At 43.0% G+C, this 14,208-nt stretch overlaps 1 protein-coding gene across 2 annotated transcripts in view; it reads left to right on the top strand.

Annotated features, from left to right (window-relative positions):
* Window positions 1–14,208, top strand: part of TAFA4 (TAFA chemokine like family member 4) — a 113,041-nt gene that overhangs the window by 34,058 nt on the left and 64,775 nt on the right. For both annotated transcript variants that reach the window (XM_073354808.2, XM_073354806.2), the window contains exons 2-3: window positions 3,097–3,232; window positions 8,149–8,264. In XM_073354808.2, coding sequence (XP_073210909.1) covers window positions 3,153–3,232; window positions 8,149–8,264 — 196 coding nt within the window. In that variant the 5' untranslated portion in view covers window positions 3,097–3,152. The remainder of the gene's footprint in view (window positions 1–3,096; window positions 3,233–8,148; window positions 8,265–14,208) is intronic.

Genomic DNA, 14,208 nt, shown 5'->3' with positions numbered 1-14,208 from the left:
TCTTTAATCAGTAAACACACAGAGCAGGTTACAATAAAATTCTCTTTGCTTCTAGACAAACCTGCAGGATATATACACTACTACATTTGAGTAGGAAACCGGTATGACCTAAAAACTTAGTAGTATAGTATGGTATTGATTTCTGAAAGGGCAATGTAAAAATTGCCAATTTGCAGGGCCAATCCTGCAAATTTCAGAGTGCCACTTACTGGTACTGAGCACCCACAATGCCCATGGGCCGGTTATTGCGAAGCACATCTCCAGTGAAGTAAAGGATCTGGCCCATTGAGGCCAGTTGCCATTAAGTCGCTTGCTACCTTCCGGGATCAGGCTCTGAGCCTGTAACTGGCCAATGAGAGTATCGTTACCTGCCCCTGTCACTGGGGACTGGCTGCATTAGAAATCCAGACTTCCCCAGGAGAGATCTTGACTCGGAAGGTCAGGAGTAATTGTATTGTTTGTGCAATCTGTAAACAAGTAATTGTTCTGCTGCTGAAAGCATTGCCACACCCGCTGGGTGATGCAAGAACCAGCATTAAAATCTGCCAAGGGGAACATTACTTATATGGAAAACAGGCACAAAACCCAGTGTCAGGACTAAAATCTTGGAATTTCTTTTAACATAATCAGGTGAGGATTTTTTTTTTTTCTATTTTCTTTCTCTTATTGACCTGAAGCAGCTAGTCTCGGCCCCATGACTGGATTGTGGCAATCCCGTCCCCACAAACAACCCCATTCTTTCAAGAAGTTTTGCATCCAGATAGCATGGGGAAGCCTTGAATTATGGTAGTGGCAGTGTCCTCAGTCTTTCTCTCTCTGTTTAGTGACTGCAAATTGGAATAACCCATACTTTGTTTTTCTTTAATCAGTAAACACACAGAGCAGGTTACAATAAAATTCTCTTTGCTTCTAGACAAACCTGCAGGATATATACACTACTACATTTGAGTAGGAAACCGGTATGACCTAAAAACTTAGTAGTATAGTATGGTATTGATTTCTGAAAGGGCAATGTAAAAATATCTGTCTAATTTGAAATGGACAAACATGTATCGGACACAAAACACATCAGTCATTCTCTCTTGTATTTAAAAAAAATCCTAGAATTTTTTTTAACTAAAGCTGAGAAGTTTGTTTTTTCTTCACTCATATTTATAGAAGAAATTATTAATAAAGACAATAGATCTTTGTCTTCAGATGCCACCTTACTAAAACCTTTCTTGAATAGAGTTGCTGCATTGTTTGGATGCAGGCACATGCCAATACTCTCCATGTTGGTCAAACAAGGAAGAGGAAGAAAGTGATTTAATTTGTAGCTTGTTATCCTGATATTACTTTAATTCCAACAATTTCTGTTTTTCTCACTGCAAACTGAACAGCAAAAGATCAACATTGCAAAGCATGGGCTTTCCTGCTCTGAGCATCAGCCACTGAAAGGCACCTGCTAACATGCTTTAATGACCCCAGAGATGCTATGCCCTCCAAAGGAAGGGTGTAATTTTGTATTTCTTAAAAGCAAATTCCTAATTGTTCCCATTGCGTAGCAAAATAAGAATAGTGGTGATAGAAGAAAATAAGAAAAGGTCATTTTGATCACTCGGTAGGCAAAGAGCACATTATTGTGAGCGCTGACAAATTACACGGTGTCATATTTCTGATAGTGGAAGGTCAAGTTGAGCCCGGGGTAGGAGAGAGAACAAATATAAACAATAAAAGCAAAGGGACTCGAATTTTTATGCGATGAAATTTTCAGCTCATTATTTTATGGAACACATGTCAATAAAGCTATTAGAGTTTCTCTGCAGAACAATTTCTTGAAAATGCAGCTTCTGGAAAAACACACTTATCAGCATGAGATCTGGTGACTGTCACTGACTAGTCCTGATAGCAGACCCGGAGAATAATGTGATCCATTGTCAAAATGTAGCCATATGCGATCCTTCGGAACCTCTGTTCTTTAGATCCAGGGTGACGCTACTAATGTTGCAGTTAATTCAAAATGGGAATGGTGCAAGGTGTCATAATTGCAACTTGGTTTCAGTAAATGGAGTGCTTACTCCCCACCCATCTCCTACCCCTCCCCACCCTGAAACTGAACGGGGATGGGGGTGTGGATGTGTGATGCTGTCTCTGAACAGCTGGGATTTGGCCAGATGTGGAAATACTGGAGTTCTTCCAGTATTTCTGTTTCAACTGGACACCAAATGCACCAGGAATTTCCCAAGAAAGCCTTTTTAGTGAGATTTCCAGCCCAATTCTGCAGGCACCAGAGGTTTGGGTAATTCCTGAAATGCATCTGAACCTGTGGGACTCCAATAGCCCGTGGAGAGTTTCCCCCTGTGCTGGGGAACTCTTCTCTGCATCCTGCATTGGCCCCACCCACATCGTAAGAGGGAGGAGCGGGCATGACAATGGGTGGGTGGGGAGGTGGCCCAGCAGAATGGAGCTCTGTTATGCCTGCATAGAAGTTACAGCTGCATGGAGCAGCTCTATCTTGCACTGGGGCCAGGTTGCTGAGGAACAGGGAGAGAACAAATGGCTCTCTGCAATGCTTAGGTGGGATGCAGAATGTGCCCCATGGTCTTTACCTGATGGAATAAGAGACTGAAGTCAAAGGGCCTGATCCAAACCTTATTGATGTCAATGGGATTTTTTGCAGGGACGCCGATGGCCTTTGGTTTAGACCCTGAGCAGGACAGGAAGCAGACAATGTTTCAGGTGATCATGGGATCATAATGCCATTCCTAGGTCCCAGAGGGGTCTGGAGCCCTTCCCAATCCCTAGAACTTGCTTGGTGGCTGGGCAGCCTTATGGCTATAAGGAACTACATGTATGATCAAATACTGTATTCATTGTATTTATTATTTTTGAATGGGATGATCTCTGCATAGTTAATCCAGTGATCTTTCAAAACTGCCTTGTAATATTTTCTCTGTATACTTGAAAACAGTTTTAACTAGCTCTCCAATACTTTGCTGCCTTTTGACTCTCATTGCATTGTAGATGGCACTGTAAAGCAATGATTTTGTTGACAGAACTCTATTAAACATCACCACTCCAAATTCTAATTGCTGTCTTATCTGGTTTCCTCTGCAGGTCCCCAGAGTGAAGGAAAATTTCTGAAATGCAGAAATGCTTGTTTGTAGCTGCAAATGGGAATTTGGAATAACTGTGAAAATCGCACTGAAATAATTGTGTTTGACTGGAACAAAATTCTTGCAAAGTCCCCAAGGTAAGACAACTTTTTATCTTTGGAATTGGCAATGAAGATTTGCCATTCTGGTTAGCAGTAATGCCCATTTGAATCTGTCAAAGGGAACAGACAACCCTTTAGCTCTCACCTTGCACGGGGGAAGGGCCCAGGCCCTCAGTCGCCAGGAAACAGGGTGTTGGCCATTCTCTGTGTCCAGACCCCTGCACATACCTGCTCTCTGCAATGATCATACACCCTTATCCCACCACCTAGATACTTAGAAACTGCATAGGGGAAACTGAGGCACCCCCACACTATTCAGAGGAAACGTTAAGAACAGTCCCGCTTCGTCACATCTCTCCCCCCTTTGAGACCGAACTGAGCAGGGTCACTTTAACTGAAATTCAAAGTCACCAACGTTCCCATGGATGCCCCAGCATCTCTCCCGTTCCTTGGTGGGAGTTGCACCAGGCCCTTCCAGTTTCACGCCCTCCCTTAGGTTGGGGGTGGTCGATAGCACTCGCATGCCGCATGTGGGAAGGTTTATGCGGCCCGTGCCCTTTTGCCACCCCAAAATCCCCCGGGGGTCAAACTGGGATCGGGTCTTCTCCCAGCGCTCCAGTCTGGAGGGCTGCAATTCGGGCTCTCTTGGTTAAGAGCCTGCATCTTGACCTGGGCCACATACTGTTCACTTCCAGAACTAGCATGGAGACATTCCTTTCTCAACAACCTTGTCTCCCCAACAAGCTGGCCAAGCACAGCCACTTGGTTATAGGACTGTTTAACTTTCTTAACAGCTTTCACCTCATTTTTGAGAGAGTTCTGCTGACATCACCTGCTGCTAAATGTGGTGAAATGCCCACCTCCTATTATTTAGTGTCATCTCACTTCAGTTTTTTTTTTCTTTTAAAAGAGATCTTTATACTAGTGAGTTGTAGACAACACCTTAGTCATTTTCTTATTAATGCAAAGGTTGTAATGCTTAACTATACAGGTACAGTTAAATTGGTACAATACCCCCTAGTGGCAATGCATTTATATCCGTCTAAAGGTGCTTTATATTGGTACAGCTGTTTCTATATGATAATGGGAATAAGCTCTGCTGGTATAAGGCATCTTTTATACCAGTATAATTGCATCCATAGTACGAGTTGTAACTACATTAGATTTTGTACCAGTATAACTATTTCATTTAGGGAGTTGATTTTTTTTATTATGTGTAGGCCAGGCCTCAGTGAAAGAATTTGTCTCATATTGGTCAAGAGGGCCTTGAACTGAAATCCTGGATTCACGCCTCCTCTGACCTTTGCAGGGGTTCCATATTCACATCTACAGCCCAGGCTCCTCTCTCTAGATCAGTACATTTAAGAACTTTTTGCCTTTTTTAGAGAGTAATTGCATGATACCGTGGGCAGCAAACTGCTCCTCCCTGCACTACCTAAAACTTGGCAGGTTGCGGAGGCCAGATTTTCAGCCAAGTCCAGCACTCCTAATTGGAGCCAGATTTTTAAAAGAGCTCAACTTCCATTTAAGCACCTACATGAGGGCTAGGTTTTCAAGAGTGCTCAGCACCCGGCTGCTTTTATCGAGAACAATGGAGAATCAGCTTCCTCCCTCAGTGAGAATAATGGGAGCTGCGGGAGCCGGAGCACTTTACTTAGATGTCCAAATGAGGTAGGAAGAATTTTCAAAAATCTGCCTCCTTGTGCCTGATTGTCAGATCTTGGAGACTCCCCTTAACTTCGCCTGGAGTTGTGGGTGCCCAGCAGTTCTGAAAATCAGGCTCCAAATGTTTAAATTCTAAGGGTCTAAGTCTGCTTTCAGTTACACTGTTGTGCGTCTGCAGGAACACCGCTGGCTTCAGTCATGCTCCTTCAGGTTTACAGCAGGGAAACTGAGGTCTGAATTGGGTTAGCAGCAGATAGTTTGGTCTGTTTCCAACGTTTATGCTCAGAACAATTGAATGATCTTGATGACCAGAATAACCGCATATATCCAAGCTACATATTTTGTGTGCACTATTAAACACCGTGCTAATCATGGGCTCCAGATCATGCATTCAGGGGCATTTGAAGCAAGGGAAGTGTGAAGGTGAAATTCTGCTCTCTGTTAAGCAGTGACTCCCCTTCGAAGACTATGGGGATAAATAAAAGAAGGATCTGGCAGTTATCTTAAAAGTTAACTAAAAGTTAACTAAAAGAAGTTATCTTGGCAGAGGTAAGCGGATTCTAAAGCCTAGCTGAGTAGGTTATTATTTTTTTTCCTGATTGCCATAGACTTCAACCAGGATCAGGCCCTAGCTGAAAACACTGATTATCCCTCTTACACCAGATTCACAGATTCACTTTAATGGAGTTGCTGGATTCAGACTGGTTTAAGTGAGAGGTGACTCAAACCCCAGACTGATCGGCGGAAATGGAGCTCCTCAAACTTTAACAGCTGGCCCAGTCCTGAATGAGTTCCACATGGGGAGTACTTCCAATGCATGGCCCAGTGTGAGTCTCCATTTTGTGGGTCTGATCCTCATTTACACCAAGACTCCTTTTACACCATTGTAGCTGTGTAAATGGGAATCAGGCCCTGTGTGTTTCCCCTTTTACAGCTTTGTTTGCACAGCATAACCACACACTGGCTTCAAGAGGCAGGTAGCTGCTTACGATAGGCAGACATCTCCTTCCCTTTAAAGAAGATCTTAAACTCTTGTCTGGCTGCTCTAAGTATAACTCCATTTTCTTAAATCAATAGACACTATTTACTTTTTAAATAGTCACCGTACAACAAAGATGGTTTATAAAAGAAATTTGCGGGGAGCGGCAGATGCTGCAAGGACAGCTGAGCAGGCACTGATCAGTTTACTTTTCACCAGTAAAAAGAAAAGGAGGACTTGCGGCACCTTAGAGACTAACCAATTTATTTGAGCATAAGCTTTCGTGAGCTACAGCTCACTTCATCGGATGCATACTGTGGAAAATACAGAAGATGTTTTTATACACACAAACCAGGAAAAAATGGGTGTTTATCACTACAAAAGGTTTTCTCTCCCTCCACCCCACTCTCCTGCTGGTAATAGCTTATCTAAAGTGATCACTCTCCTTACAATATATATTATAACAAGATCATAAACACCCATTTTTTCATGGTTTGTGTGTATAAAAACATCTTCTGTATTTTCCACAGTATGCATCCGATGAAGTGAGCTGTAGCTCACGAAAGCTCATGCTCAAATAAATTGGTTAGTCTCTAAGCTGCCACAAGTACTCCTTTTCTTTTTGCTAATACAGACTAACACGGCTGTTACTCTGAATTCTTCACCAGTGTATTTTTTTTTTCAATCGTAAGATAATGGGTGTTGCTAAAATATATTTACAACAGGCTCTTAGCCTGATGGTTTGTGATATTGCAAAGTACTCCTGTGAGCTGTTTGGGCCGCACCAATATTGCCACTAATGAAAAAGCAGAGAAGGAAATGCAGGAAAGGAAAAAGAGGCAAGTTGTTCTAAATGAGAAAACATGAGATCTGGGTTTTGATGGGGTATGTATTTTAAATGTTTAAAATCAAATGGAAATGCTTTCTCAAGCCGTTATGGTCGAGGTGTCCAGTTCGTGAGGTCTCCTCTTTATATAATTTGTAAACATTCAGAATGTTCGCCCACTTGCGTGATCTGATTAGCCTTTAGATTATAAAGCCTTTAGATTAGATTACTATAGCCTTTAGATGATAAAGTTTGACTTTATAATCGAATAAACAAACTGCCTTGCAATTGCGTCGGGAAAGCTGAACTGAAATCTGCGCCAAAAAAAAAAAAAAGGACCATGTAGTTTTGTGGTGTTCATTTTTTGAGTGGTGGTTTGGTATCAATAAGAATGCTCAAGGTAGACTTTTCCAAATCCCAGCATGCTGGTTAACTGCAGATCAGGAGTTGCTGCTCTGAAAACCGTATTTAGTTCAATTTATGCACATCCATAAACTAATTTTGAATTCGTTTGAGACATTCTCGCGTACAGCATTTGCTGAAAAGATGGAATCTAAGGGTACAAGTGCACAGCACGCTCTTGGGTACTTTGTATAAATAATACATCATCATAATTCAATTTAAGAAAATGATCACATTACCTTTCCATACGATGAATGCTACTGTGGAAGCCATGGCAGAGGAATGAAAGCCGGGAAGACCTGGGCACTAACGCTGCCCTCCATTGGGCCTGATTCTGCCACCCTTACATGGCAATGTATCTTACTCCTCAAATAGTCCCATTGATTTCCTTGGAATGAGCTGTGGAATAATTTGCTACTCAGCATGAATGAGAATACAGGAATCTGACCTTTTATATTGCAGCAGTGCTGTGAGGAGCAGTTCCCCAACACCTTGATGTGGTAGGCAATGCTCGCAAAGCAGATTGCGGCCAGGTTTCTACCCAGGCTCAGCCCCCATTATTCTCAATTGGAGCTGTTGCATACTGAGTCTTTTGTAAAAAACCCAGCTACTTCACTTAAGTGCCTAAATGGGAGCTGAGCTTTTATTTTGAAAATGTGTTCTGAAAATTTATTAACTCATAAAGGGATTTTCCTGTTCTGTTTCTGAATCTGAGCTGGGTCCAGTTTAAGACCTCACCTGCTCAAAGTAACATTCAATCTGTAGATATTTAAATTTAATGTTGCTTTGAGTGTGCAAGGTTCTTACTTTTAAACCTCAGATTCACAGAGCCTAATGAAGTCACTAAGAACGTACATGGGTGTGTCAATAACCACTGCAGCGCTTCTAATGATGAAACACGCTTAGCAAGGAATTGATCCCAACCCAATTGTGAATTTGATTTTTGTCAGTATTACCTGGTAATAAACCATTTCAATCACTCGTCGGCATCTTTTCAGCTTTCCTCTTCCCAGAAGCATTTTTACACTGTTCCCTAGTTATATTGTTCTTTCACGCAGCTGCTTTCTTTTCTGCCTACAGGATGAGATTCTGTGCCAAATCAATGCTGCTATCTCACTGGCTCTTTCTGGTCTATGTGTTAATGGTGTGCTGTAAATTGTTGTCCGCCTCTAGCCACCATCCCCGAGGGCACACAGGTAGGAGCTTTTAAACTCATTACATGCCACTGAGACCAATTAATAACACTTGCAGAACGTTAGAGTCCACTTTTTAGCCATGGATAATTGATGAAGCTGTTGACAATGTGTTATAATCAGTGTGAAAGGTTAAAATAACAGCAAAAAAGAGTTGTTGTAATTTTATGTAGTGCTGTTCACAAGGCAGTTTTGGAGCAACTTCACAGTTGTTAAGATTTTGGGACTTTATTTTTTATTTTCCTTTTTTTTTTTTTTTTTTAAAATCTTAAACAATTATACGGATAGTTTCTGTTAATGTAGGCCCTTATCAATGGAAAGATTCCTATTGGATCAGGCCCTTAGTGCTACCCGAGTCAATCCTTCCATTAAATTACCCATACCCTTCTTGTTAAATTAATCCTTACTGTATATTATCCATTTCCCTAGCATGGGTATTGAGGCAAACAGTGAGAAGATATGATTTGAATCAGAAGAGGAAGTTGCTTTCTTGCTATGTTAGATGGTAGCACTCTTATCTCTAAATGAGAACCTCAAGTCTGGCTCAAGTCTGATTCCCAGACTTGGGCTCATTCCCAGTGCTAACTCTGCTGTTCAGTACTAAAAAGTGGAGCTTCATTTGTTAGAGGTTCCATCTTTTAGGTGAAACAATACATTGATGATCTTCCTAAGACTCTTCCAGTGATTTGTCCAGGTGGAAGCTAAAGGATCCCTGTGTTCTTGCCAAAACCTTCTCTAATTAAAACAAGTTCCAGCAACCTGGATTTGAACTCCATACAGCTGCTGTATTTGTCTACATGCTCATGCTAATCAGCATTGTTGCGTCTTGAAGAGTTGTACAAAGCACTAACTTGGATTTGTACTATAAATAACAATCAGCTGCCACCCAGGTATCACCTGGGGTTCTCCAACATGTGAAGCCTCTTTATCAGGCTGCTATGTGTTACCTGGCACTGTTTTTGCAACTTGAAAACATTGAGTGCACTGATTGATTCATGAGCTATTGCAATTTAACCTTTCTGTTGTTCAGAAAAGGTCTCAAGCTCACTTTGATGCCTGGAGTAGTAGGATTTATGGGAAATTAAACAGAAAAGAAACGGTAAACATTAGTTATTTGAGGACTGATATTTGCTGGGGAAAACTGACATAGCTCCAGTCATGTCAGTAGGAATGAACTGATTTACACTAGCTGTGGATACGGCGTAATATGTATGGTTGGATGTAAATCTGATCTGAAACAGACGTGATAGCTTGGTAGTACGTGTGCTGGAAGTGCTTGGTTGCTGCTGCTTGCACCAACTGATAGATGACCTTCTAATTAGGTAAGACACACTGTAAAATGTTCTGTACCTGGCTAAAAAGTTTCAGCACTTCAGTTAATTGAACATCATAGGATGATCTAGTGCTACCCTTGTCTCTCAGGTAGTCCTTTTCCTCCTCTGTGGAAATGGCTCACATTACAGGGGAAAGATTGGTTACAGACAATTGCACATTGACCAAGGGAAGGATTGGATGCAGACAATTGAGTGTGGCCTCTCCTGAAAAGTCATTTCTGAGCAGCAGGTTCCTGATCCGACCCAACAGTTGAATTTTCTTTCTAGAATGCAAGAAAATTAGCAGTCGGAAAACACGCTTCTATAGATGTTGTCATTCAACCAAGAATTCAATCACAGCCTTGTAAAAATTAGCTTTTTCATGCCTTTTAAACTGCACTTTACAGACAATCCCAAGGGAAATACCTGTGACAGGAAGAGAACATCTATTATGTGTATGCATGATGGGTGTTTATGAAACAGTGCAAATGATGTCACTTTGCATGTCAGAATAATTAATTGCATATTTTGAGTTGACAAAAAAATTCTTTCTCTCCATATCAAGCAGCTATTGTAGAGTATAAGCAACCTACTTGAAAATTACATCAATCTGCTTAAGTGGATCACTCTTGGGTTGGTCCAAGACACATACAACTAATAGACTCTTAAACTTTTGCTTTTTATGATAAATTAGGCCAGAATCTGTGGTGCGAACTCAGGCAGAGCTCCCATTCAACTGGAATTTGACCTTTGTTTTATATAAGACTGTGTATTTAAGTGATTAAACTTATCTATTGGTACAGAAGCAATGACCCAATTCTTGGGTGGAGGTCTAGGAAAACATCGATAGGCTGCTTTCAAAGTGGCTGGGAGAAAGTGTTAACCATGGAGGCACTGAGAGGGCATAAGAACAAATTCAACCTTTCATCTCAGTGCAGAAATCGTCCTTCGCCCCTTTGTCAAATAGCTGCAGTGTGTCGTTCACATGGGGAGATAAGAAATATGTCTCACTACAGTGACATTACAATGGAAATCTGAGCAAAGGTTAAAACTGCACCATCTGTGTTCGAGTTCACTGTACACCAGGAATGATCGAGGGGAAGAGACTCACAGATTAGACCTTCCTTCCCGACATTCTGCTCCCAAAGAGCTGTTCTTTAGTTCCAGCAACTTCTGAGGATTTTGTACCTTCTCCCTCCAGCCCCAAAACAGCACCACTGTTTTTCAAAAGTGATCGTGTAAGAGGAACCTTTTGCCAGTAGGTAGTAATGTTCAGTCTCCCTTTTAAGAATAGTTTCACTTTAACAGGAGTCCACAGAGCTTGGTCTGGATAGACTCCAGAAGGAGAGGCTGCACACCTTCTGAGAAATGCTTATGCACACTGAACAGGTAACATTACAGCATGTTCATAGTATCCCCCAGGGGCCTAGCTTTTCAAAAGAAACTAGTGGTTTTGGGTTCCCAGTTTGAAACATCTTAAAAGGACCTGACTTTCAGAAAGTGCCGAGCCTCCACCCCTGAAAATCAGGCCCCCTAAAATGTCTCAAGTTCCCAAAGCACTGGTCACTTGTGAAAATGTAGATCCAAATACCAGTATTATTACTGAGGAAGGTGATTAACCCCTAATGACAGGGGCTGGTAGGATTCAAGCTGGAAAACCCTGTTAGGTTCCCCCCCCCTCCCCTTTTTAAGACCCTGATTCAAGGAGAGACTCCCATTGACCTCACTGGTGTTTGTATTCTTTATGGCCCAGACCAAGTTCTATAGCAGTCTCGCCAATACTCCGCTTGCACGAGTGACTCTGTCCATAAGAAGCCAGCAATCAGCAGAATGCTGTCAAAGTGGAGAAGGTATCCTGGAACATCTTGTCTGAGAAATAGGATCTAGGCACTACAGTAATACGAAGACTAGAAAAGCCAAGGGTTAATCTTTGCACCCTCTCTCTGTACTGCCCCACTGCTCTGTCTCCTTTGTTTTGCAAAACATCCTTCACTGCTGGAAGGCAGCAACACAGCGTAGACTGTCCAGATACAATGCATTAAAACTAGAGCTCCGCGATCCTGATCTTGACCCCAACATAGAGGCTTGGGCTTGTTTGTACTTAAAATAGTGTAATCTGTTTGACGTACATTTCGAAAACATGCTTTAAGACAGAGGTAAATAAGCAACAAGCAGGAAGAAATATCATCCCTATACTGTGCTGGAATGGGGTGGGGCCACTTTTACTCCAACAAGGTATCGTTTCTGTCTTTGTTCAGCAGTCCTAGATGGCAAGTTAGAATGTGTGGAATAAATGCTTTCTCAGCTAACCGCTAATTTAGAGGCAAGATTTGCAGGTCAGTTATTTTTTGTTCACTGCCTCTATCACAAGCCAACTGGGTAGCTTTGGCTTTCTTCATGCTGTGCCTTGTTCCTTTACTAGCTACCTGAAGTGCTCCCACCCTGGGTCTGCTTGCAAGTGGCTGGGTAGTGTGACCAAATAATACTTGGCTTGTTCTTACCCAGCAATGGAAAATCCGTGTTCTGAAGCCCGCAACCTTCTCTAGCGACTCCTTAAAGCAGAGCCCTGCTCTGTATGGTTTACACAGGAACAGCGATTTATAGTGAATGCAAGGGCCAGCTTTCATTTGCAAACGCTGATGGGGCAGGATTGTACTCATATTGATGACCATTTTCTGGGATTCCACTAGTGTTCTACTTTGCATTTTTTAAGTGTAACCCTTCTGCCCGTCAGAGTTGGCAGCAACAAGGGCCGGGTTCAGTATCTAGGGGTTCCATTCCAATAACACAATGCAAACCGGCTCGAGCCCCCACCCAGTGACCTGGGACAAATATATACCACCCCCGCTGGGCGCCTCCAAGAGGCAATACTTCCCCTCTCGCAAGCACACAGTCTGAGTGTAGCAAAAGCCTTTTAATAACAGAGAGAAACAATGTGGCATTATGTTGGGGAAACACCACCAACCGGATTCATAACACAACCCATGAGCAAAAAAAAAACCCACCCCAGGCAAATTGGGGCATGCCCTTTTCCTTTTGGTTCTTGAGTCCAGCAACCCCAAATCACCCAAAGTCCCAAAGTCCCAAAAGTCCAATGCCCCAAAAGTCTCTGTCCCTGGTCAGGGCAGCCCCAGAGTTCGAAAGTTTATCTGCAGAGCTTTACCTCCCAACCTGGGTGGAAATGGGACGGGGGTAAGAGGCACCTTACATGATCTGAAGCTGACCGCCCCATAGCTCCATAGCGGCGCTCCACTCCGCCAGCCGCCCCACAAACTCCTTTGCTCAGCTGCGCTCCGCTCCGCCAGCCACCCCACGAACTCCTTCACTCAGCTCCATGGCCCACAAGCAGCTCCTGCCAGCCACACACTGATCCGCGTTGAACTGCTTCACCAGCCGTCCCGCAAACTGCTCCACAATATATCTTCAGGCTCCCCCACTACTTAACACAACACTCAGTGATTTCAGCTCTTAGGTGAATTCAGTTTGTAGTAGGGGAGCCCCAGTGCTGGTGCACTGTCAGCCCAAAGTGAGCTCAGCAGCCTCTAACTAGACTTCTAATGAAATCAAAATTAGCTCTGATATTCCACAGTGGAGAGAGGAGGAAGTGCAATTAGCATGTAAGGCCCTCACCAAGGGGCCTATACCACCAAGTATTACTACTTGTCCCCAGCCTCTCTCCATTCACACAGTTTTGGAACCCATGACCCTTGCCTAGCGAGTGCTACTTAGTTGATGGTGAATCCCTCCAGCATAACAAAAGGCCACGTACAGTTCCAAGCACAGTTCCCATTATCAGGGTAATAACAATTTATTCTTCCTGCCCCAATAACAGAGACACTGGGGATCCCACAGCAGCCAAAGTGACCATTTGGGCAGCTATGGTCTCATTCTAGGCGTGGTGGGTGTGCCTATGCAAATGAGATCGGCCCCTGAAGTTCTTTTCCACAAGTTGCCACACCTCACCACCAGATGTCAGGGTGGAGCTCATCCTGACACTGCTTACATAGGTGATGCATGAATAGGGAACACCAAGATATGTAACGGCTTGGTTTTTATACAAACCATCTTAATGAATAATACAGGAGACATCGAAAACAAAGACTCTCCCTTCTTGCTTGCTGGGCTTAGGGAAAGAAGTGGCTTTTTCAAATGTGCTTTTCCCCCTTCTCGCCGTGCTTTCCTGGGAGGTGTTAGCTCTGCCTAGCAGTGGGACCATCAAATTAAGTCCTTCGTCCGCCATGCGAGAACCTCCTGTCATTTAGTGTGTGCGAGTGTTCTATGTGTATGGGCAGGGAGCAAAGAGCTACCGTTGATGGACTGGCAGACTGTCTGCAGCACCAGAAGAGAATGTTTGGAAAATCATATCTTTAACCAACTCCCTTTCTGTTCAGCAAACCAAAGCTGAAGAAGCAATCATCAGCCTGGCAAAAGCTAATGTAATGCACGGGCAAAGTGTGTACTGTCCCCCTCTCTAGTGGTTAGTTAAGTACAAGATAACGGCCTACTATAGCTGACAGCCTAACTGCTATCAGGAGTTAATGGGTGTGTGTGTGTGTGTGTGTGTGTGTGGTGTTGGGGAAATATTACATAAGTAAAGTAGGGTATGGTTTTGGGAATCTGATCAGAAACAGGGG

This window comes from Lepidochelys kempii, chromosome 7 (assembly GCF_965140285.1).
Source record: "Lepidochelys kempii isolate rLepKem1 chromosome 7, rLepKem1.hap1, whole genome shotgun sequence".
Lineage (NCBI taxonomy): Eukaryota > Metazoa > Chordata > Testudines > Cheloniidae > Lepidochelys > Lepidochelys kempii.
This window is presented reverse-complemented; position numbering and strand designations above follow the sequence as displayed.